The 25,354-nt window shown below is 42.1% G+C and overlaps 1 protein-coding gene across 9 annotated transcripts in view; it reads left to right on the top strand.

The window, feature by feature from the left end:
• The first annotated feature begins 297 nt into the window (after positions 1 to 297).
• Dnm3 (dynamin 3) overlaps positions 298 to 25,354 on the top strand; it is a 492,945-nt gene continuing 467,888 nt past the window's right edge. For all 9 annotated transcript variants that reach the window (XR_007212664.1, XR_007212666.1, XR_007212665.1 and 6 more), the window contains exon 1: positions 298 to 623. Coding sequence is in view for 6 of the 9 variants with exons in the window: in XM_048358313.1 (XP_048214270.1) it covers positions 463 to 623 (161 nt within the window). In the remaining 3 variants the exon portion in view is untranslated. The remainder of the gene's footprint in view (positions 624 to 25,354) is intronic.

Here is a 25,354-nt window from a genome sequence, read left to right as displayed (position 1 = left end):
AGGACCAGCATTGCCAACTGATGATTTCAGGCCATCCATTGAGGCCCATTCCTTGACCAAGTGTAGGGACAGTTTGCCCCTTAGCCTTGGCAGCAGAAGGCACAGAGGCGGTGGCATCTGGTTGCAGCTGGGAGGCAGTGCATGCGCGCGGGCAGTGGAGCTGGAACGCTGGGGCGGAGCGGCCGAGGGGGCGGGGATATGGGCGTGGCTAGCTCAGAGGGTGGGGTAGTGGGCGTGTCCATCGGAGCCGGGCGTGGCTATCTCCGAGCGCAGGCGCGCTGCGGGCCGTTAGCTGTCAGGAGCCCAGCGGGCCAGGCGGCGGGACCTCTCCGACGTCTGTGGGACTGAATCCGGCGCAGCAACCTCGGTGCAGGCAGGCGGCGCGGCCGCAGGTCCTGGCCACATCACAGAGGCGCGAACCGGGGCGGGGGTCCGTGACAGGCAGCTGTCCGTACTGGCGAGATGGGGAACCGGGAGATGGAGGAGCTGATCCCCCTGGTGAACCGTCTGCAGGACGCCTTCTCGGCGCTGGGGCAGAGCTGCCTGCTGGAGCTGCCGCAGATTGCCGTGGTGGGCGGCCAGAGCGCCGGCAAGAGCTCCGTACTCGAGAACTTCGTGGGCAGGTGAGCGCGCGGGGAGCCAGAGGGGGGCGCGACCCTGCGACCGACCGGGGGGCGGGGCGGAGGAGGCACCCTGCTCCAGGCCGTTGGGACGTGATGGGGAGGGGAGTGATGGAGGGAGAAGGGGCGCAGAGCCGGGATGGGGGGGGGGAGGGTGTCAATCAGCGGCGTGTCTGGGGCGGGCGGGGTCTTCCCTGCTCTGGGCGCCCCAGTCCGGTGACCCCCCTGTCTGCCTTTCATCCTGCCATACAAAGCCATTTCCTCCCTGCTCTCCGGTTGGGGAGTCCGGAGGGGAGGGCGGGTGGGGGTGGGGGTGTCAGGGTTCGCCCCGGGATCGACTGACTTCCCCTGGCTGGGCACCAGGCACCAGCCCCGGGCAGAGCCTGGTTGCGTAGCGCCCGCGGGGTGCTTTCCAGTGCCCCTTCCTTGTCCACCCTGCGCCCCGCCTCGTCTTCCTCTCCAACCCCCCCACCCCCCCGTCCCCTCCCCGAGGTTTGTTGCGAGGCTGAGCCATCGCCGGCCCCCTTCACCCACCCCTGTCCGCAGCGGCCTTCCCCCCTCCCCCCCCCGGCTCCCCGCGGTTCTGTGCCGCGGGGGACGGGCGGCCGCCGGTGTCACCGGCCGGGAGGGAGGCGGGGTGTGGGGAGAAAGAAATCATTGTGTCGGCGAAGCTTCCCCGCGTTCCTCCCTGGAAGGGGGAGCCCGAGGGGGGCGCGCTTTGCCCGTGGACCGCGGGTCCGCCCCGGGGCGTGGGTGCGCGGGGACCGGTGTGTGGTCCAGGTGCCGTGTCATTCCTGCATCCTCCACCACCGACCAGGATCTTTCTCGAAGTCTCCCTCCCCCGCCCCCAGCCCCACCTCCCCAGCAGCGTTTTCTGTTCAGCTTTTTCTCTTGTCCTGCGAGTCAGTCTCCGAGTGGAGCTTGGGAAGCCAGCGCGTGGCGAGGGCTTTCTTTGCGACTCCCATGACAAAAGAAAATAAACCGGCCAGACCAGACGTGATGCTACTAGAACCGGGTACCAGCGTTCCCTCCCGGGAGCGGTACAGGAGAGACCGCGTTCCCTCCACCGGGCCGGCCCCCGGGGGGCGCAGGCACTTACCCAGAAAAGCCTATGTGGAAGCATTTGAAAGCCGCAACTGCCACCCGGTAGAAAACCGGGTGTCCAACGAGTAGTCCGGACCCTGGGCTGGCCGGGGATGGTCCGGAGATCCTACTCTTTTGACTCCGGAGTCATTTACAATCATAGCTACCTGGTCATGGTGCGCGATTTCTCTGTGTCTGTCTCTTGTCTCTGCCTGCCTGCTTGTCGGTCTGTCTCCTTAGTGCTTAGTGGTGTGTGAAATGTAGAGCTAGATATTCTCACATATCCTTTTGGGGGTGGTAGTATTCGTACGGCACAAATTCTTTCAGAGGATGCTCATCTATCTCTCAGACGATACTCAATGAATTGTTCTCTTCCAGTGTGAACTGGAAAGATCAGGGAAACTGACAAAAAGTAAAATGACTTTTGGAGCCTTCCCTTTGCAATGAACCACCCTGCTTCATTTTTGTAGTTCACTGAATAGATGAGAAAAGGGATCATCAAATATTTTGCCTACGTCATTTCGGTCTTCTGGCCTAGGTGATGTTGGAGGTAGTTTAATCTGGATGTGCAACAGATTTGCAGTAATACCCCAGGTGCAATTACTATATTTTCATGCATCTTTATTTACTTGGATGAATCTATATTTTAAGGGCGTGGTGGCCAGAGCTACTGAATTTAACAGTGTTTTATGCACACATCTCAGTTCTTCCTTGCAAATTCTAGTAGTCCCTATAGTGAAATTTGTGCCTGTTCCCTTACTAGCTCATTGTTGTATTTCATTTTTTGCAATGAGAATTAAGAAAAAAGATGTAGAAGAGTAAGATATTTAAGCTTCAACATTTATCTTAAAGGAATGAGAAATAAACATTATGACTATCAAAAGAAAGAATTTATCAGAATGCACCAGATATATACTTTAAAATTCTTATTAATAACCAATTACTATTTGAATAATAGAGGAGTACAGATGGGGAAAACTCAACAAATAATAAACTTATTTATAGAGGTGGCATCTTCCTAGCATAGTTTATGTATTTAGGAGAAAACTTACTTAGGTAATTGGAATTACAAAAAAAAAAAAGACTTATTATTGAATTACGGAGTTTAATGTCTTAGTTATAACCCAACCTTGGGGAAAGTGACGTTTGCTATTTTGGAAACAAATTCAACATTGAAAGAGCAAGCAGTATTCTTATTCCACTTGTAACCCTTTAATGTTTTATTATCTGGGAATTATATAATCAATCAGGGCCTCTTCTTTAAAGATACAACTTCTCTTTTATATGTAGCTGCTTTTTATTTTAAGACCTGACCAAGTGTGTGGTTCGTGGCTTCAGTCATAAAATCAGAGGTCATGGCTTGTGTAAAATTGTTTGCTCATGAGTTAAGCATGTTCTCCTCAAAATAATTTTGTACTTTTTTTTTTTTGCCATTCCTGGGGCTTGGACTCAGGGCCTGAGCACTGTCCCTGGCTTCTTTTTACTCAAGGCTAACACTCTACCACTTGAACCACAGAGCCACTTCTGGCCTTTTCTGTGTATGGTGCTGAGGAATTGAACCCAGGGCTTCATGCATGCAAGGCAAGCACTCTTACCACTAGGCCATATTCCCAGCTCTTATTTTGTATTTTGTTTCTTTTTTTTTTTTTTTTTTTGGCCAGTCCTGGGCCTTGGACTCAGGGCCTGAGCACTGTCCCTGGCTTCTTCCCGCTCAAGGCTAGCACTCTGCCGCTTGAGCCACAGTGCCGCTTCTGGCCGTTTTCTGTATATGTGGTGCTGGGGAATTGAACCTAGGGCCTCATGTATCCGAGGCAGGCACTCTTGCCACTAGGCTATATCCCCAGCCTGTATTTTGTTTCTTTAATGCAGAGCAATCCACATTTAGTGGATGTAACACATCTTTCTCCCTCAGATAGTTTGCTTGCATTGATTTTTTTGACACCAGTGAATGAATTTAATGTGTTCATTTAACTACAGATCCTTAAACCAGTGGTGTGTGCTTGCATGTGAGGGTGTTACTAGTCTTGGGGCTTGAACTGGGAGCTCGTCCCTGAGATTTTGTGTTCAAAGATAGAGCTCTTTCAGTTGAGCCACAGCTCCATTACCAGCTTTTTAATGATTAATTGGAGATAAGGCTTTCCTGCCTAGGCTGGCTTTGAACTACAATCCTCAGATCTTAGTCTCCTCAGTAGCTAAGGTTATAGGCATGAGCCACTAATGCCCAGTGAAACCAATGTTTGAGTGACAAGTTTGAGTCATGAATGAGCTACTTGTTTCTGATTATCTTTTTGAAGTGATGAATTTATATATGAATGCCATATAGGGTGTATAGCTGGATTGCTCTTTTAATTCAGGTTGAATTATGTGCTGGCACAGAGAAGTAGTTTCAGGGCTCATGAATAGATATTGAGCCCCATGGTTGGGATATTCACTAGCTGGCTTGAGTCTAGTCATTGGTTTATGTATGCAAGTATTGAATATTTTAAGCTGCTTTTATTTTTCCTTTTTTTGTTGCATAGGATTGAACTCAGGGATTTGTGCTTGCAAGGCTAGTGCTCTAACACTAAAACCACTCCTCTAAGTCCTTCTTTTGCATTGATTATTTTCGAGGTAGAGTCTTGCTTTATGCTTGGACTGTGATTTTCCTGCTCATGTGTCCTTGTGTTGTTGGGGGTAATAGGCATGCACTGCTGCACATAGCCATTGTGCTTCCCCTGTAGCTGAGATTACAGGTTTGTCCTGCTGTGCCCAACCACTGGTTCAGATGGAGTCTTAACACATGGATAATCTTTCCTCATGAAGCTTCAAAGAGAACTCTTATTAGTACATGAGAATGTAGCAAGTTTGAGGCTCATACATACTTAATGCAAAACAGTGGACAGAGGTTCAACCTTGGGGTATTCAAGCTCTCTAATGCATACTCTAAAACCTCTCTACTGTTTGTGTCACCACTTTGAAAGTGATTTCTCTGTTAAATGCTTTCAACTTTTTTGTGACCTATGGAAGCACAGCATATACAAATGAGGCTGCAATGAATAATTCTGTTCATATTTACTTGTGTGCCCACATTACTTCATTTTGCAGAGGTTTTGAGACAGCTCCTTAGATAGGGGTACAAGATAAGCATTTTTTCTTTGCTAGACATGACGTTCCTGAAGAGTCTTCTAAAATGCAATTGGGCTTTTTATTTAAATATGTGTTTGGAGCTTATATAATTGTTTATAGAAGTGCTAAGTGAAAACTGCAGTAGTTGCCAATGCACAGATGAATTTTAATGATATACTTTTTAGAACCATTAGTTATTCAATGCTAATTATATAGCCAAGGAGACTCCACATCATTTTATTCTAACTTGAATGGTAAATGGAGTTCCAGTTCTGCACAAAGGGAAAGGTTATGTGGTTAATGGAAACAAAATGGAAGATTTCTAAACAGCAACTACCCTGATAAGAATTGATTGCAATGTGAGATTGTTCAAATGTTGTTTTATTTACTCGTGAAAGTTAGGAAGATATTGATTATTGATACTGATGTTGACATTTGATGCTGTGGTTGGACACAATCAGATAATTTAAAAACTCTAAAAATCACTTGTATGGCTTAGACACTAATCTATCCTTAAATCCTTTGCCTGATTTCAAGAATATATTAAAAATTGAGTAGGGAAACCTCCTCTAATTGTAAATGAGAGCAGGCACAGAAATACTCATATTAATAAAATTAATTCGATAACAGGCTGTATTAAAGGAAAGGGTTTTGTTAAAACATGAAATCATCTCATCATAAGACAGGAAGTTGTGGAAAGGAAGGGCAAGGGGCCAGTCTTGATCTGCTATGACAACCCACCAGTGTCTTCTGAGAACTGCATTACTGTAGGAGCAGAGTTCCCAGTGACCTTAAGCACCTTCTCCCGCCTCCTCTCTCACACGTCCTGTGTCTTGATCTGCCGTCTCATGGAGGATGAAGTTTGCAAGCCAAAACACACCCAAACCATCACAGGCTTCTTTCTTAGATAGTGCTTTTTGCTAGGTTGATAAGTAGAGTTAAATGATGAGGTATTATATACTGTAATGCTTAGTTTTAGGAGGACCGCCAGGAAGAAAGAGATGAATTGTCTCCTCCTACCAGAGCCAAATGAAGAGCAGAAAACCAGTGTAATGTATAGAAAAGCACAATGTTCTTTCTCCCTCTCCCCTCACAGTTTTATTTACTTGTTCATTTATTTGAAGTACTGGGGCTCAAACACAGGGCCACAGAATTGTTAGGCAAGTGCTCTACCTCACCTTTTTATTTCTTTAGTTATTTTTCACACAGAGTTATGTGCTTTTTCTCCCCACAAGATTGGCATCAAACTATGATGTGCTTATCGGTGCCTCTCACATAGCTAGAATTATGGGCGCCGTGTCTTCTTTATTTGTTGAGATGGAGTCTTTTTGCTTAGGCTGACCTTGAACCATGATCCCTTACATAGAGACACACACACACACACACACACACACACACACATTTGTTTAATCTTTACCGGTAGCAAATACATCCAGATATATTTCTTGACCTTTCCTTAACATCTTAACATCTACATGCCAACAGAGGAGAGAACTCAGAGAGGCAAATTATTTGTCCAAGATTGCATGGTTAGTAAGAGACCAAGCTTAGATTTAGCCTTTAATTCCAGTGGCTTCTACTGTAACTCGGGTAATATGAGCTGGTAATGTCAGTGAGCATGCATTTTCTGAGTTATTAGCATATTTAATAAAAATATACAAGGACATAGAAATAGCTAGAAGCTGATGAAAAGAGAACCAACAAGATGAACTTTAAGACAGATACGTAAAACAAGGACTATCGAACACATTGCAAGTTAAATGGGATAAAATTTGGAGACTATTAATTTCAGACTACAGTTCTGAAATGGAACTGGGATGCAAGTGGAAAGCAGACAGTGTATGTGTTCTTACTGTTTGGCAGTCAGTATCATTTTAGCTCAAGGCTGCAAGTATGGAAGTATCAGTGTCAGAGCAGGGAGGTTGGGATCTTTCTCTGTCTGACTTAACAACAAAGCATTGAATTTAGACTGTCACTTTATCACAAAGAGATACTGCATATTGGATAGGGCCCGAGAGAAGCGGAACAAGCAAGCCAAGACACTGGGGAGATAAGTATAAACGTGGGGTTGGGGATGTAGCTCAATGGTACTGTGCTTGCCTTTGGAATAAGGCATATAGTTGAAGTAGTGGAGTAAATTGTAGAAAAAATATCTGGTAGCTTGTCAGCAGTGCCTTATGCCTGTAATCTTAGCTACTAAGGAGGCTGAGATTTAAGGATTGTGGTTCATAACCAGCCCAGGCAAACAGTTCTGAGACATTCTTTTTTTTTTTTTTTTTGGCCAGTCCTGGGCCTTGGACTCAGGGCCTGAGCACTGTCCCTGGCTTCTTCCCACTCAAGGCTAGCACTCTGCCACTTGAGCCACAGCGCCCCTTCTGGCCGTTTTCTGTATATGTGGTGCTGGGGAATCGAACCTAGGGCCTCGTGTATCCGAGGCGAGCACTCTTGCCACTAGGCCATATCCCCAGCCCCTGAGACATTCTTATCATCAGTTAACCACCAAAAAGTCAGTGTGGAGGTGTGGTTCAAGTGGTAGAGCTCCAGCCTTGAGTGGAAAAAACAAAGTGAGAGCTCAAGACTCCGAGTTTAAGCCTTAGGACTAGTACATTATGTCTCCCTCCTCAAAAAAAAAAAAAAATCAGGGAAAACACTTTATAAGCAACCCTGGAAATGTTCTAAATGATGTATATTGACTAGAGTAAGAGCCATTTTTGGAAAATTACAAAATTTGGGAATACCCCATTAATGAGGTGTGTGTGTGTGTGTGTGTGTGTGTGTGTGTGTGTGTGTGTGTTCTATAGATAGCTTATTCTTTATCAGAAGCATAAACTCGTATTTCATTTGTTTACTGTAAGAAACTTGCCTGTGGCTTAACTGTCACTAATTTCCTGGAGGTACATGAGGGTGCAGAGAAAGAGAACCCAAGAGACTTGTTCAAGGTCAGAGTAAGTCAGAACTGGATTTGGAACTTGGTGTTCAGGACTGGGAGCCAGCTTATCATCTACTAATACTCCTCTTATTGTTTGCAGGTGCCTCCCCTCACCCTTACCCTGCCTCCTCTTTTTATTCCTCTGCATGATTGGGCCGTCTTCTCCTTGATCCTCCCCTGCATTGCTCTGTTTAGAAGCAAACCAGGACTAACATGGCACTGACCTTTTCCATACAGAATAGGGGACACACACAGAGAACAGAACCTTTATTTCTGGCTTAGCCAAGTATTCTGACTAAAGTGTGATTTCTAGGTGGCTATGGTGGCACATACCTGTAAACCCAGTACTTGGGAGGCTGAGGCAGGAGGAACACAAGTTTGCAGCTAGCAAACGGTATAAGTTCTAAGCCAGTATTGGCTGTTTAACGAGGTGCAATCTCAAACACTGTGAGTTTATTAAGGAGCAGATGGACTTGGGGAGAGTACAAAGGAGGTATACTGACTGTTTTTACATGTCATTGATACTAGCTGAACATTACCTAGAAAGTTGTGTTGTGATGGTCAGTGCTAGACTTTGCTTAAATCAAACATGTTTCTACAAAGTTGTGTATGTAAGACCTCATGAACACAAATGTCATTATTTAAACAATGGGTATAGTTTTAGACAAAAATGTATCTTTGTATCAACTCCACAACCTTCCTTTTGCATGGTTGTAGTTTTATTCTCTTTTATGGGTTCATATTCCTCCAGTAAACTGAAGTCTGTTTTTGTCATAGAAATTATCTCAAGAGTTAATGTCACCACTATTAAAGTGCTAATTGATAATTAAGGTGGAGTGAGAAGATGGCATATTTAATCCCTGAATCACAGGAAGACCAGGATTGCTTTAGATCTCGCTTTGTTCCAGCATCCCTGCTTAGTTAAGCTCTCTAGTTGCAGAGCGCACTGGGTCTCAGTGCTTCTGTGGACAGTTTGTCCCTTACATTTCCTACTGTTTCCAGGTCATGATCCAATCATGAATAGCATATCTAACCATGTTGGAAATAGCTACAGCTTCTGACCAGCCTCATTGCCTATTGTTTCTGTGTCTTGGAATCGAGGAGGTCAATGCATTTAAATAAATAAATAGTGGGTGACTAAATTTGTGTATGGTGTTTGTTTCCTTAAGCTCCCCCCCAAAGCGAATATTTGAGGGGGAGGGGATCAGCACATTATGGTGCTAGAGCCCATGCTCTGCTGTGGGGTGTGAGTCAACTTTTGACTCTCTCTGGTGGCTTGGCTTGTTCTAAGAGAGCTGGCTCCACTGGACTTTGGAGTCCTCATCTTCAGCATGGGCTCCTGCACTGGGAAGAGAGGATCGATTCTCACAGCAAGATGCTGTCAGATTGAATGAATGTTAAAAATCAGTTGCATGTTAAGGCAAACACGTTATTTGAAGTGAGCTTTAAATCATTTAAGTAAGTGTTTAAGAAAATGTTTCAATGTATGTATTTATAATAAAAATGGAGTATTAAAACCATTAGGAAATCAGTTGCATGAAGATACCAACTTCTAGACCTAAGGTGTAGCTCAAGTGTTAGGAGTGCCAATTGAGTGAGCAAGCAAATGTGAGACCCTGAGTTCAAACCTCAGTATGGGAAAAAACCCCCAAAACAACAAAAGACCACCTTCTGATCTGGCTAACTTAGAGTATGTTTGTGCTTCTTTAAAGAAAGCAGTGCTCCAAATTAGCAATATCACAATGTAACTTGTTCTTCAAATGTGTGCAGCCAGTGCTAGTTTGTAGTTCCCAAGCATGGTTTCATTTAATTCATTAATCCTTAACAGTTTCCCTGAGAGGATAGTAAAAACATAGCTTCCTAATTTTAATTTATAAATGAGTTGTGTAAAAATGAGATGTATAAAAATGGAAAAAGTTAAGTGACATCCCAAGTCACATGGTACAAGAGATAATGAACATAATAGAATTAATAACATAGGGATAATAGAAGTAGAATGAACCTGGCTGACATTTTAAGGATGGGATTTGATTTTGTGATGTGAAATAAGCACTTCTTACATTCCTTTTTCTTCCAGAAATGTTGGATGAATTGTAGGCAGAGGCGGGCAAAAGGCCAAAGGGCAGTGGTGGAAGTCAATACCAGGAGCAGGAATGCTTAGTCAGCCTGAGGACCAAGGACAGGGGGATGAAAAGAGAGACAGCCAAAGGACCTGAGGTAGAGTTTTATTCAGCCCTTGAAAGAAGGACCAAACTTTTATAATGGATGTTGAAATAATGCCCATGAATGCTATTTGCCATGGACAGCTTATGCAGAGCCTGCCTTTTTGGTAATCCTATACTTTGCTGGCCATCATATTGAGCTCTGGGCTAGTCAGTTGGTTGTCCCTGGAGTTGCATTACCTGTGTGTTCTGCCTTAGAAGCTTTGTAGAAGAACAGTTTTTTTTGTGTGTTTTATTTACTGGAGGTTCCGAACTTCGTGGTGGTGGTGATGGTGGTGGTGGTGTGTGTGCGCACGCACACGCGTGCCAGTGCTTCTGGTTAAAACTGAAACCTATTCTTGTTATGTAATAAAAAGAGGGCAAAGTCCTGTAGTGTATTTTCATCCATTTCTCTGTTCCATGACTGGCTGAGTTCCACTGTTGTTCCTGAGCAACAAGCACTATGTGGTGAAAGTTTGCTTTCTCCTTTAGGATATTGATACAGCTTTCTAGATAATGTAATCATTATGGATTCCATTTAAGAAACTTAACTAGTCTTTTTTTCTTAACCTTCAAAAAAAACCCCTACAGAGTAATATTAAAGAGCATGCTTGATTAGAACTACGTGCTTTGAACATTCTACTTCCTCAGGGATGGTGTTTTTGTGAAGAAAGTGGGGAAGTGCCAGAAGGATCTCAAGTCTCTTCTTGAGGAGCAAGAGGAGGGAGGGAAGAAGCCGAAAGGAAGTCTTACCTGATGCTAGAGTTAGGAGCAAGGGAGTCGGGTGGTGATGGATTTGGTTTACTTCTGTGGGAGGTAGGTCCTCCTAGTTTGCGGAACAAAGGCCTCAAATAAGCTGAAGTGGATGATAGGAGCTGGGCTTAACCCAGTCTCTGCCCTCACTGGCTGGTGGTCCTTGGTTCCCTCTGACTTGAGTGCTCTGCAGTCATTGCTCATATTTCACTGCCCAGGACTCTTACAGTAGAGTTGGCCTATTCTGTCCTTATGCCTAACTGTTGCATGAGGTATAGGAAATAAGAGCTATACTCCTTTTTTGTCATTTTCCACCTGAAAATGCTGGTTTGTAGTAGCATTCTTTGTGTACTGTGATTCTGTACACTCCATATCTAGGCTGAAATGTATCTTCTTCATCAATAAGTCAGTTTTGAATGGCTATAGGAAAGAATCAATGGTTACCAGTGGTTTTCAAACTATGGGTTATGACCTATTATGACCTATCAGAGGGCCATCACACCAACTTATTTGGTTTAACAACCTTAAAAAAGTCATATCTTGCATAGCCATAACAAGTCTTGTTTTGTGAAACACTCAGAGTCTTGTACATTTATATTTACACACCAAGCTATGACATAAAATATATTTCTTACTCTGTTATTAAAATGATGGATGCTTCTGGACCAATTAATAGTTCTACATTTGGATGGTTGGACATATCTTTTTGATCCAGCCAGGGAAATTCACATTACACTCTTCTATTCAACTAGGATCAGTTGAAACAGGTATTTTTATTTGTATTTTATTGAATTAACTGTCTTTTAATGGGAAAGTAATATGTATATGTAATAAAAATTCAAACATCTCAAATGTGTATGCAGTGTAAATTCCTTTTATTTCCCCAGTAAGATTTCTTAAGATGTTTCATTAGTGTGCATGCCTGCCAAATATTGCTTCTGGGCATATAGTTTCATTATATGAAATTCATTTGATTTTTGTGGGCAAAGAGAGCTGCATGAGCTTGTTTGTTGGTAGATGATAAAGCCAATTGGGAAAGATCCTGTTTAAAAATTCTATTAGCAGATGAGCTTGTTTGTTCATTGAGTCTTTTACAAAGAATTATATTTTCAGTGTCCAGTACATGGTTGCAAGGCTCTGTATATTCAGCTACTCCTTCCAAGAACTTGGTAACTCAGTAAAAATGGATATGCATGGTGCTGTCATTATTAGGGTAACCAGGCTAACAATTCTTACGAGAAGCATCTGTGAAAAAACAGTGAAACATGCTAGGATGTCTTTCGTCTCCAGGTATTTGAGGAGCTGTTTGTTGGGGCAGGCTTCAATTGATTCTACATACCTCTAGAACTCAGGATAAATGGTCAAAGTTATGGTCAGATAAATTTAAATGTGATGTAAAGGTGACTTGGACAGTTAAAATGTATTGTCAGAGAGGCAGTAAGTATACTGCTTGAGAATAGAGACTGGGGATTAGTGGCCAGCTAACTGCAAGATGTGGTATGGTTGGGAAAGAGTTGAGTAAAAGGACTGACTTTTTTTCATCTTGAAATCTCTGGTTTCACTTGATGGGTGTCAGAGAGAAACATGGTTTTAAAAAATGTGTGTGTGTGTGTGTGTGTGTGTGTGTGTGTGTGTGTGTGTTGCCAATCCTTTGGCTTGAGCTCACAGCCTGAGCACTGTCCCTGAGCTTGTTTGCTCAAGGCAGTGTTCTACCACTTGAGCCCCAGCTCCACTTCTGGCTTTTTGATGGTCAATTAGAGCTAGTATTCTTACAAACCTTCCTGTCTCAGGCTGGCTTGCAGCCACATCCTCCACTCTCAGCCTCTGCATAGCTAGGATTTCAGATGTGAACTACTAACACCCAGCAAAATGTGTGTTGTTTTTATAGCATGTCTCTATAGATGAAAATGACAGATATTTAGAACTGTGAATACCACTCTGGTTCTACTCATAGGATGCTTTCAAAGCCTAGTTATGGATGTTAAATGTGGGCATAAAGAAACAGGAATTATGTATGGAATGGCTTATTCTGCAAGTTACTTATGGATGTAGGGCATGAGTATGTCAATTGGTTTTGGCTACCAGAGGATGTTTTAGACCTAAACTGCATTCTTTGATAAAAAATAATTTTAAAACCTTTTGCTAACAATTTCATTTGTTTTAGTGTGCAAAACAAAAAACTTTGTGTAAATACATATATATGATATGTGTTGTATATGACATGATAAATATGATGTAATCATTTTTTCTATTTTTAAAGTTGTCCTTTCAAATATATGTCATTAAAAAATTCATCCCCCCTTTTGTTCTTTATTTTCATTTCAACAATTATAATTAAGGCTGTCCTCTCCTCATACCTGGTCAGCTCTCACAGCTCCCTTCCTTCCTTTATTCCTCAATTACTGCCCTTGCCAGCCTGACTGCTTTCGTCAACTTGTCCAAAGCACAACTTCACTGCATGTCCTTCTCCAAAACCTCACTCACTGGTGTACTAGTGGCTTATGCCTGTCATAAAGTCCAGCCTGGAAGACTTTATCTACAATCTGAGAGACTTTATCTACAATTAACCAGCACAAAACTGGAAATAAGTATGGTTCAAGCGGTAGAGCACCAGGGTGAAAAAGTCAAGATCAGGGGTGAAAAAGTCAGACCCTAAGGTCAAAGGCCAAGCCCCAGATATTTCTCTCTCTCACACACATACATACTCACATACACATTCTGAAGTTGTGATCCACAGCTTTCAAGTCTCTACTTAGTTTTCAGATCCTTGTATCTGTCTTGCTTCTCCACATGTGTTTTCACATCATCCTGCTTTTCTCTGAGTTTCTGCTTGTTCTGGTCATTTCTGATTACATAGGAACACACATGTTTTGAGCATGTTCAGAGCAGAATTCCTTGTGTGACCAAAAGGAATTCAGGTGATGAAGCCATATACGAATGTCTGTTCTGTGTGAATGGAGAGCCAGTTACAAAGGCACTTTCCCTCAGCAGAGCCTGGTGGAGACTGGTGGGGTGTACATAAGGATTTGTGAGTGCTGGGAAGAACATGCAGATGGTGGAGGCCAACCACCTAGCTTCACTTCTCCGTCTGTCACCTCATAGCGTTGTGGTCTTCTGATATCCCATATAGCCTCTCTTGTCTCAGGTTTCTCTTCTGTACAAAGGGATAATAGTACTACCTACCTCAGAGGGAGGTTATGAAAATTAAATTAACACATGTGACACACTTGTGGTCCCTTTTTTGTCACTGTGAGTACATTTGCATTAAAGGAGGAAGGGCTTATTTTAGCTCACAGGTTCAAAGCATGATTACAATGGGCATGTGGGATGCAGAAAGGCATGGTGGTGGGATCATGTGACAGGAGGCTGCTTACCTGGGGGGCGGGGGGAAGACTGGAGGCAGAGGAGGAGAAGCTGGGAACTAGATAACACCTTTCACAGTCACACCTGCCCTAAAGATCACTTCTTTCAATCTGTCTCAACTTTTACAGTTTCTGTCACCTGCCAGTAGTTCAATTATGATTCCACCAATGATTGATTCATCCATTAGGTCAGTCTTCTTGTATCCAATGACCTTTCTAAAAGCTCTGCCTCTAAATGTTGCTTTGGGAACTGAGCCTTAAACACCTGAGTTCTTTTGGAGGACACTTCCTATCCATATCATAAATACATAGTGGTAGTTATATATTTAACATTTCGTGTAGTTATGTGATAGCCAGTGGTGGGTGAGGGATATGGTTCTCTGGAGATAATGAGAGTAAAATTCATAGAAATAAATTTTGAGAGGGAAGGAAGACATCTGGCCTCTACTTTCAACTAGTTAAATCTTTACTCATAACACCAAGCTCAGGGTCATCCAGGAAGTGCTGCATGTAGCTACCATGTCTGCACTGACTGTGACCTTCTCTAGCGCCCTAGGGTGCAGGGGGGGTCCACACTGGCACTTGAATTTTCCACCTGTTGGGTTGCTATTTGTTTTTGGCTGTTGAGGTGGTTTGTCAGCTTTTTATTAGCACTCCCCACAGTATCTTGGACGATATTATTTTAGGTACTATTTCAGACTGTTTCTGTCACCCTGAAGCGCCTGGTCTCTCTGTGCCTGTAGTGGAGATGGGACTCATAAGGAAAGAAAGATCAAACAGGTCATATAGCTAAGGCCGTGATCGAATAGGACTAGAGTCCTTATAAGAAGAGACAGCGGTGAGCTCACTTTTTTCTTTCTCTCTCTCTCCGTGGGCATGTGGAAAAGAAGCCATGTCGCCGTGGGCATGTGGAAAAGAAGCCATGTGAGCCCTCAGAGGGAACAAAGCTATCTACAAGCCAGGAAGAGAGCCCTGAGAAACAGAATAGGCTGGACTTGGACCTTTTTTAGTCTTAGACTTTGAGAAATAATTTCGTGTTGTTTAAACCACCAACCCTTTGGTATGTTGTAATGACAGTCTGAAGAGACTAACATAGGAACTTAGTTTTTACTGAATTTCCCTTTTCTTTTTTGGTGGGACTGGCATTTGAATTCAGGGCCTCATGTTTACTGTCAGGTGGTCTCTGTCCCTCGAGTCACATCCTCATCTCTTCTTGCTTTAGTTGGTTTCTGGGAGGGGGGGTGTCTTGTCATTTTGTCCAGATAGCTTAGTCATTGATATATTTTTTTTTTACCTATACTGGTTACATATTTATGACTATAGACATATGCCATCATACCTGCCTTGTTTGTTGAGAGCAGATTTTTTTTTTTTTTTTTTTTGGCTAGTCCTGGGGCTTGGACTCAGGGCCTGAGCACTGTCCCTGGCTTCTTCCCGCTCAAGGCTAGCACTCTGCCACTTGAGCCACAGCGCCGCTTCTGGCCGTTTTCTGTATATGTGGTGCTGGGGAAGCGAACCTAGGGCCTCGTGTATCCGAGGCAGGCACTCTTGCCACTAGGCTATATCCCCAGCCCCATGAGAGCAGATTTTTGTTAGATGGGGTATAACTGAGTGAGGGCCCTGGTTTTAAACAAGTTATAAATAGGTACGCTTATGTGAAAAAAAATTGAATGTTTCATGAACCTAATACTCTTAATAAGCTGATGTTCTTGGCCTGTGTGCTTTAGTTTTGAGTCAGCCCTTCTCTCTCCATTTTCTTAATGATACAAATTTATGGTTCTTCTGTGTTAGCCTCTGCCTGCTTCAGTTGTTGACTTAGGCTTCCTTCCCTTGACAACTGTCAAACAGGTTTCACTATCTGAAATCAGAAACTAACTAGATTTGAGTTATAAGGGATTATGATACTTAAAATATGTGACTATTTAGTATGTCCCAAAGCAAGCATGTGAATACAAGATTTTTTTTTTTTTTTTTTGGCCAGTCCACTGTCCCTGATTTTCTTTTGCGCAAGGCCACAGCGCCACTTCTGACTTTTTCTGTGTATGTGGTGAGGAATCAAACCCAGGGCTTCATACATGCTAGGCAAGCACTCTACCACTAAGCCACATTCCTAGACCTGTGTAAGATTTATCAGAGGATCTTTAAAAAAATGATCAGATTCCACTCATGCAGGCTGTCTAGTGGATCTGTGTTTTTCCAAAGCTCTCTTCATGATCCCAATTAGCATCCAGTTATCAGAGTGACTAATCACCACTTCTACAAGTCTCCCTATTTCTGCAGCTGTGGGTAAGGGCCTTCCCTCCCAACCACTTAATGCAGCTACCCTTGCTAAGGTCACTGGTGAACTCCAAGCAACTTAATAACTTTGCAAGTATATCTGCAAGTGATTATCTATACTTAATTCCTGATTGCTATAACTACTGTCTTCAAGTTGTGGAACACCTGTCTAGCACGACTGGAAGAAACTTGAGGAGGTGGGGCCTAGTGGAAGGAAGTTAGGTCATCATGGACATGCTCTTGAAGATGATACAGAGACCCATGCTTCTTCCTCTCTCCTTGCTATCTGGCCACCAGGACGTGAACAGGTTTCTTCTGTCATGTGTTTCTACCATGATGTACCTTGTTACAGGCTCAAAAACAACATGACCAAGTGACTGTGGACCAAAACCTCAGGACTCATGAGCTAAAATAAATCTTTCATCTCTTAAGTTGATTTCTACTGCTACAGCAATGGAAAATTGAGTAACAATATGAAATTCAAATTAAATGATGTCACTATCATCTTGAAAACTTTTCACCTCCAAATGCCAACAGCATAAAATCTATGTATCACATAGGCCCTGCATGGCCCAACCTTTCCAGGTTATTTATTATTTATTCTAAGTGTATATAATGTCTTATATATTATACTTAACCAAAGTTTCATTGTCTTTGTTCAGATGGACGTCTTTATAGGGAAAAAAAGAATAAAATTATGTTTTTTTTCTTTTACCAGGCTAACTCTTACTATATTTCTCCTCTAGGAAGCCTCAACTGACTGACTTCTACAAGCTCATTTCTCCTAAAATATTTGCCCCTCTTCTGGATTCTCCTGGGTACTAATAATTCTGTGAACATTTCTCTGTTGTAACTAGCATGTTGGCTTGAATTATCTGCAAGGACAGAGCCTTTTATTTGCTTATCTTTAATGCATAACAACTTCTGAATAAATATTGAGTTAATTAACAAGTGTGGTAGAGGGGTATTAGCTTTGTCATACTTATGCTGCTGCTCATTGAGTATGCAATGACTGGCACTATCTTAGGCATCAGAAGGACATTAATAATTAAAGCATATACTGGGTCCTTAGGAAACTTATTGTTTCTCAGAGACATACATTTACCAAGTAAAACAAGCACAATTATGAATGAGCCTAGATGCTATAATAGAAATGATCAGGATGTAGTAACAAGTAGGTCAGGAAAGCCTATCGGATCAGGTGATGATCAAGGAAGCAGCTATGGTAAGAAGTGGAAAAAGTATTCCTTTCAGAAGGCATAGCTCTACTTCTTTCAGAAGGTAAGGCTCTGAGGTGTCCCAGAGCAGTGTGTCAGTGGAAATTAGGGTAAGTCACTGGCACTAGAGCCCAGAGGCAAAGAATCTATATGGCAAGGAAAGGTAGAAGGGAGGAGGTTGTTAGGTAGGCTTTGTGGATGCCAAAAATAGGTTAGGAGTTTATCCAGAGTGCTAAAGTAAGCAACTGAAGGGAGGATTTTAATCAGGGTGGTGACATAATCTGATTTACATTCTGGATAGATTACTCTAGGTCAGTGTTATTTTAAAAAGTAGCTCTATCCCAGGCAGCTATTGTAGCCAGTGTTCCTAAACCACCAAATTTGCAATTTCACACCATTTTAAACCTACTTAAAAAATACAGTGGGTTTAGTTATTGGAAAACTGAAGTGTGATTTTGGTACCTGAAGCTATTTTTATCAAATATAAATTTTATGATGGTTAAATATGGAGCAGGTACCTTGATGAAAATTTAGTATCCAAAGTGAGTCATGCCCTTAGAACACAGCAAATTTCAAAGATTTTTCTCTAGAAAAAATATGTTATTTTTATGTTATATAAAATATATGTTATGTATATATGTCATATATGTTTTATATGTTTTTATGTTATTTTTATATGAATTGAAATAATATTTCAGAGAGGTTGGGTTATAATGTGTTGCTAAATTTAATTTTTCTTGTTTCCTTTTGCATTTTTCAAGTGGCTACTAAAACATTTAAAATTAGGTGTGCGTGTGTGTGTGTGTGTGTTTCAAGTGGTAAAGTACTTCCCTAGCATGCATGAAGTACTGGGTTCTAATCCTCAGTACTTCAAATAAATAAAATTTCTGAAGTAGCTCCCATTATATTCCTGCGTGACCCTACATGCTGTGAAGATAATGAGCCCGGGAGATGTGCTAGGGATCTCACGATTACAGTTGTTTAGGTGGGTAGTACTGGTATCTTCATCTAGGAAGTGACAGTGAAAATAGTAGTATATAGATTCTCTATATTTTGGAAGCAGAACCATCACTATTTGCAGTGGATTAAATAGGGAAGGGAGAATAAACTATAATGCTCAGCTTCCTACATGTGACTGGAATGACGATATTGCTTCTTCCAAAAAAAAAAAATAGGAAAGAATGAGGAAAAAGTTGGGAGTTGGGGGCTGGGAATATGGCTTAGTGGTAGAGTGCTTGCCTAGCATGCATGAAGCCCTGGGTTCGATTCCCCAGCACCACATATATATAGAAAACCGCCAGAAGTGGCACTGTGGTTCAAGTGGCAGAGTGCTAGCCTTGAGCAAAAAGAAGCCAGGGACAGTGCTCAGGCCCCGAGTCCAAGTCCCAGGACTGGCAAAACAAAGAAAACGTTCGGAGCTGGACACTGAGTGTAGATTTGGGATGTTAGAACGAACCATAAGATCTTAGAGGTATGGGCATGGAGGGGAGTTTAACTGAGGATGTTAATTAGTAGTTGTCACTATGTCATTAGTATTTATAAATGTAACACTATACACAAAAGTACAAAATATCATTGAAAGGAATTAAAGAAGATAAAATTAAGAGGGAAGACACCCTGCATTCTTGAATTAGAAGACAAATATTGTCTAGCAGGCAATACATTGCAAATCTTATTTGCAGATGGAATACAACACTCTCAAACTTCCAGATGTCCTTTTGGCAGAAATTGACAAGCAGATCTTAATATTCTTATGGAGTTTCTAGTGACTCAAAAATGATCTAAACAATGTTAAAACAAAACAAAACAAAAACCCAAAACCAGTTGGAAGAGTCACACTTCTCAGTTCTTAAACTTGCTACAAATTGGCACGGCGGTGTGAGGATAGACAGATGAAGGTTTCAGAGTCCAGAAACAACCTGTTCCCTTCATGGTTAATATTTTTGAAAAGAGTATCAAGACAATTCAAAGAATAGCTTTTTCGACCAGTGGTGCTGGAGCAGTAGGGTATTCACAGATCAAGAATGAATTTGGAATTTCTACTTATATATAAAAGTTTACTCAAAATGAATCAAAAATTTAAATTATATGAGCTAAAATTTATGGAACTCTTAGAGGAAAACACAGGTGTAAACCTTGATGACTTATCTTGGGCAAGGGTTACTTATGATACCAAAAGCACAAATAGTTAAATTGGATTTTTGTCAATGTTAAAACCTTTTGTGTTTAAAAAGACTATTAGGAACATCAAAATATTTTTCTCCAAGGGAATGGAAGTCTTTTTTTTTTTCTTTTTTTTTTGCTATGCGCTAGCTTAGAGCTTGAACTTAGGGCCTGGGTGCTGTCCCTGAGTTTCTGTGCTGAAGGCTAGTGCTCTACCACTTGAGCCACAGCTCCATTTCCAGCTTTTTGGTGGCTAATTGGAAATAAGAATTTCTTGGATTTTTCTGCCCAGGATAGCTTTGAACTGTGATCCGAAGGTCTCAGCCTCCTGAGTAGCGAGGATTGTAGGCATCAGCCACATAAGCCACTGGTATATTGCTATAGAAGATGTTTTTTCTTCTAGTTCTGGGGCTTGAGCACCATCGCTGGCTTCTTTTTGCTCAAGGCTAGCACTCTACCACTTCAGCCACAGCACCGCTTCTGGCTTTTTCTGTGTATGTGGTGCTGAGGCATCGAACCCAGGGCTTCCTGTATGCTAGGCAAGCATTCTACCAGTAGGCCACATTCCCAACCCATAGAAGAACATTTTTGCAAATTATATATCTACTAGGGACTAGCATTCAAAAATATATAAAGCACTCATAATAAGAAGGCATTTAAATGCACGTTTTAGAAAGAATCTATAAAAGAGCGTATGTATACACATAAAGATGCATCATTAATCATTGGGGAAATAGAAACAAAACCACAACGAGATAACATTGCACATCTACCAGGATGGTTAAAAAATATGAACAATAACAAGTGTGGCAGAGGAGCTGGGAATATGGCCTAGTGGTGGTAGAGTGCTTACCTCATGTACATGAAACCCTGAGTTTGATTCCTCAGCGCCACATATATAGAAAAAAGCCATAAGTGGTGCTGTGGCTCAAGTGGTAGAGTGCTAGTCTTGAGCAAAAAGAATCCAGGGACAGTGCTCAGACCCTGAGCCCCAGGACTGGCAAAAAACAAAACAAGCAAACAAACGAGTGGCTGAGGATGTGGAGTGTGTAAAATTGTGCTGCCTCTGGGCTGGGAATATGTCCTAGTGGCAAGAGTGCTTGCCTTCTACACATGAAGCTCTCAGTTCGATTCCCCAGCACCACATATATGGAAAACAGCCAGAAGGGGCGCTGTGGCTCAGGTGGCAGAGTGCTGGCCTTGAGCGGGAAGAAGCCAGGGAGGGTGCTCAGGCCCTGAGTCCAAGGCCCAGGACTGGCCAAAAAAAAATAAAATAAAAAAAAATAAAATTGTGCTGCCTCTTTGGGAAACAGTTTGGCAGCATCCTCAAAGATGCTTGCTCTGATACCTAGCAGTTCAGTTCTTAGGTACAGGGTCAGTAGAAATGCAAATGTAATATGCCCAGAACAGCTTGTGCATAAATGCACTTAGAATTATGACTCCTAACAGCCAAGAAGAGATAACCCAAAGCCCTGTCAATTGATGAACAGACAAAATACTATATGTTCATACAGTGCAGCATTCAGTTTTACAAGTATTGATAAATGCTACAATATAACCGAACCTTGAAAGCATTACACCAAGTGGAAGATGTTAGATCTAAACTCCATATCTTGTGCTATTGTATTTATGTGAAATACTAGCAGGGACAAAGCCACAGAGAGTGGCTGACGGGGGCTTTGAGAGGTTGATTGGAGAATGACTCTAGTTTGTATGCAGTTTCTTTGGGAGTGATGAAAATAGTCTTGAATTAGATAGCGGTGATGATTATAGAACATCACAAATACACTAAAACCCACTGGCTGACATACAAAGGGCAAAATTTCTGGCATTTAGTTGAAAGAAAATCTTTAAACTAGATTAAATTGCTTGGGGGAAGAATATGTAAAAGAAAGGAAAAAGAAAGAGTAAGAGGAAGACCCTTTAAAGAAGACAAAAAAAATGCTGCCAAGGAGATTAAGATGGAGAGAAAAGGGCAGGTTGATTGGTAGGAGGTGAGAAGCCAAACAGAAGTGGGTTTAGCACATGGGCGGTGCATTAATGGGGATAGAGTATGTGGGAAAGTCTTCTGAAGAGTTGGAACAGTATAGTAGAAAGTCTGTGATGGGAGATGTTGGAGCAGCTTTTTGCTAGTGGGGCTGATCGGGAAGGAGAAGACAGATGACATGGAAAGAGAATAAAGACTCACTCAATGAAGTGTATTTGGATAGGATCCAGCCTTCTGTGGGTTGAGGGCCTCTTATAAGAGGAGGAATGATGCCTCACATGAGAGCCAGACTGGTGAGAGCCAGGAGGATATCTGGCTTTGGTGGGTGATAAGAGGGAAGTTCCCACTTAAACAGCATCAATTGGTGGTAGGTAAGAAGGAGGGGGAGGCAGAGCACAAATAGACGAGGAAAGGGGCCTGGCACCCGTGGCTCATGCCTGTAACCCTAGCTACTCAGGAGGCTGAGATCTGAGGATCGTGGTTCCAAGCCAGCCTGGGCAGGAAAGTATGTGAGATTCTTTGTCTTTAATTAACCACCAAAAACCAGAAGTGGAGCTGTGGCTCCAAGTGGTAGAGCCTTGAGCTGAAGAGTTCAGCGACAGTGCCCTTGCCCTGAGTTTAAGCCCCTGACTAACAAAACAAAACAAGATCACAAGGTATTTAAAGAATAGCTGAGGAAATAGCAATGTGCATTTATTAGAGAAAACACGTATGTGAATTTGTTCCTTTCATAAGTCAACAACTGTAGACTTTCTAAAATGCATATTTTATTAGGTCTCTGTAAAATCTTGATTGCTCAGCTTTTTAACACGACATATTGTTTCCTTCATGATCGGCCATCTGTCCATTCTCTGCTCCTGCTTCTCCTCCCATTACTTGCAGCATCTTATCTAGCCAAGCCCCTGGAGTGCAACCAAGCCCTTCTGTGTCTTTCATGGCAGAGCATTGGCTCCCCTCAACCTGGAAGGCCCTTGAGGGTCCCCTTTGCCTTAACTGTACTTACCTTTGAAGAAACAGATTCTAGCTCTTTTAATTGCTTTCACTAAATGCTCAGGTAGAAGGCATTTACTAAATGTACTTTGCAAAACTGCAGATCACAATTTAAGTGATGAGATTGTTTCTGATTGCAGGAGAATCACCCAGAGAGACTTGTGTCATGTGCAAAATGCCAAGGACTCTTGAACTTGTGGGGCTTTCTGCAGTTACTTCCATTAATGCAGAGAGAAGATAATGCACATTCTCTTAATTATTTCCCCCACAGGAAATGATAGTGTACAAATAGTGTTTACACTGGATTTGCATGTAGCAAAAAAGAGATTGCCTTTGTTGCAGGACTTGCAAGCAGACCTCCTCGAATTAGGATGCTGCATTTTGTTGACACATGATTTTAGACAAGTGATAGAAACGTGTCACTCAAGGCTGATTTCCCATTCCTTCACAATAGAGGTCTCTCAGTTTAGACCCTGGGGGTTGGTGAATGGAAGTCACTTTTAGACAGAGGGAAAATAAGTGTATTTGGATCTATCCTGCCCATTTTCCATAAATGTCTCCAGCTGCCTGAGCTCTGAGGAGCTGTGCCAATGAAGGGGACAAGACGTGGTAGTTGGGTGAAAGGAGCTGACAGAGTTGATAAGGCTTGCCAGGAAGGAGGACAAACTCTCAGTTGTCTACAGAACAGATAGGACTTGTGGAAATAAGACTGTGTTAAGTAGAGGCCCTGGGCTTAGAAAAGGAGCTTTCCTATTAGGCTAGAACCATGATGAGCACAAAGAGATCACAGTTTATATACATTGAACAGGTACTTCTCTTTGGAATGGGGGGCATTAGTGAGCTCCCATTGTTTGTGGGCTTTACTTTTTTCAATATCTTCTCTCCTTAAAAATTGAACATGGACTGAATATTCATAAATAAAACGTTTCTTACTGATTTGCATTACTAGATCAGAGATAACATTCTCAGTTTTGCTTCAATTTCCTAATAACTCTGAGTATCTTTCTGTAAGGTTAAAATTGTTTGTGAAAAGGTTAATAATGCCTTTATTTGCCCTTTAAACTGTGTATTTATTGAAAACCTAGCAGGATTTTTTAATTGGAGAGAAACCGTCTTGTAACTTATAAGAACTTAACTGTCTTCCCTACAGATAAACACTATTTACCTTTAGTTTTATAGGTTGAGGATTGCCAGGCACTAGTCCTACATTCTCAGTCCCCATTTTAAATCCACAAAGGATTTGAGATGTCTTCCTATTAACCATATTTATTAATTTATCCATTCTTTTGTCAATATGTGGAGCTATTAGGCCATAAAATGAAACAACAAAATAAAAATACAAGTGAAGAGGTAGGATAAAGAAAAAGAAATGAATAAGGTTAGAGCAAAAAAAAATGGAGAATAGGACATTTACAGACATAAAGATTACCATAATAGTAGGATTGACATGTAAACACCCTGGTAGTCAGGGAAAAGGGGATTGTAGTTTTGTAACAGGAAAGGAGTAAGAAATGTTCATATACATACAACGTCCTTTGGAGGAGAGGCAAAACCAGTGTCTTACATTTTATAACTAAAATTATACTAGCTTCCCCTCCTGGGTTGCTGGTGATTTGGGGTCAGCTATCTCAGTGACATTGGGACCCTGAGTGTGGAACCCATTCCTACCTTTTTAGATGCATGTTGAGATTTCAGCTTTCATGCTCCTAGTTTTACTGATATAGTTTAACATCATCTTCCCAAATAGAGAGAATTTCCAGTTTCCTATGTGTGTGGTTGACTTTACTGTTATCCTCATCAGCAAGCTGTAAGCTTTCATGGTTTCTTCATCCTCCCCCCCCCCCGCCCCCTGCCCTGCCTTGCATGTGTTAATGGGTGCTTATGTTGGTCTCTTTCCATTTGTGTTGCTGTCATCCTAGTTCAGAGCTAGCTTTCCTCTTGCCTGATTTATTGCAATGGCTTAGTGAATGGCAGTAGTTCTCTCAGTGTCAACCACCGTCTAAATCGGCCTAAATCTTCTTTCCAGTGTTCTCTTAAAGCATAGTCCTAATTATTTCCTTTCTTTGTACACTAAAACTCATTTCTTGGCACCCAAAGTTTGTCCAACACATGGTTTTCCCATGCATAGGTGACCAAGCAACATCAAATGGGAAGTTGTAGGGCACATGGCATTCCGTTCATATATTTCCCTTTTGAAGTTCTTTCTATTTTAAGGTTAGAGTCCCCCAAATGACTTTCCATGCTTTTGGCATCTACATTAATTTTTCACATATTTTTAGATCTATTTTTATTTTAACTTTCTTTATCAACAGAATAAGGTATATATCATATTTACTGTCCATTTTGAAAATAATAGTCTGAAATTTACATATTTGGTTGTCAACAGGCATGCTTATTATGCAAGCACTTGCCATTTGTGCCTTTTACTTTTTTTTTTTTTTTTTTTTTTTTGTCGGTTGTGGGACTTAAACTCTGGTCCTGGGCGCTGTCTCTGAGTTCTTCAGCTCAAGGCTAGCACTCTACCACTTGAGCCACAGTGCCATTTCTGGTTTTCTGGTGGTTGATTGGCGATAAGACTCAGACTTTCCTGCCCTGCTGGCTTTGAACTGTGATCCTCAGGTCTCAGCCTCCTGAGTAGCTAGGATTATAGGCATGAGCCACTAGCAC

This window comes from Perognathus longimembris, chromosome 11 (genome assembly GCF_023159225.1).
Source record: "Perognathus longimembris pacificus isolate PPM17 chromosome 11, ASM2315922v1, whole genome shotgun sequence".
Classification (NCBI taxonomy): domain Eukaryota; kingdom Metazoa; phylum Chordata; class Mammalia; order Rodentia; family Heteromyidae; genus Perognathus; species Perognathus longimembris.
This window is presented reverse-complemented; position numbering and strand designations above follow the sequence as displayed.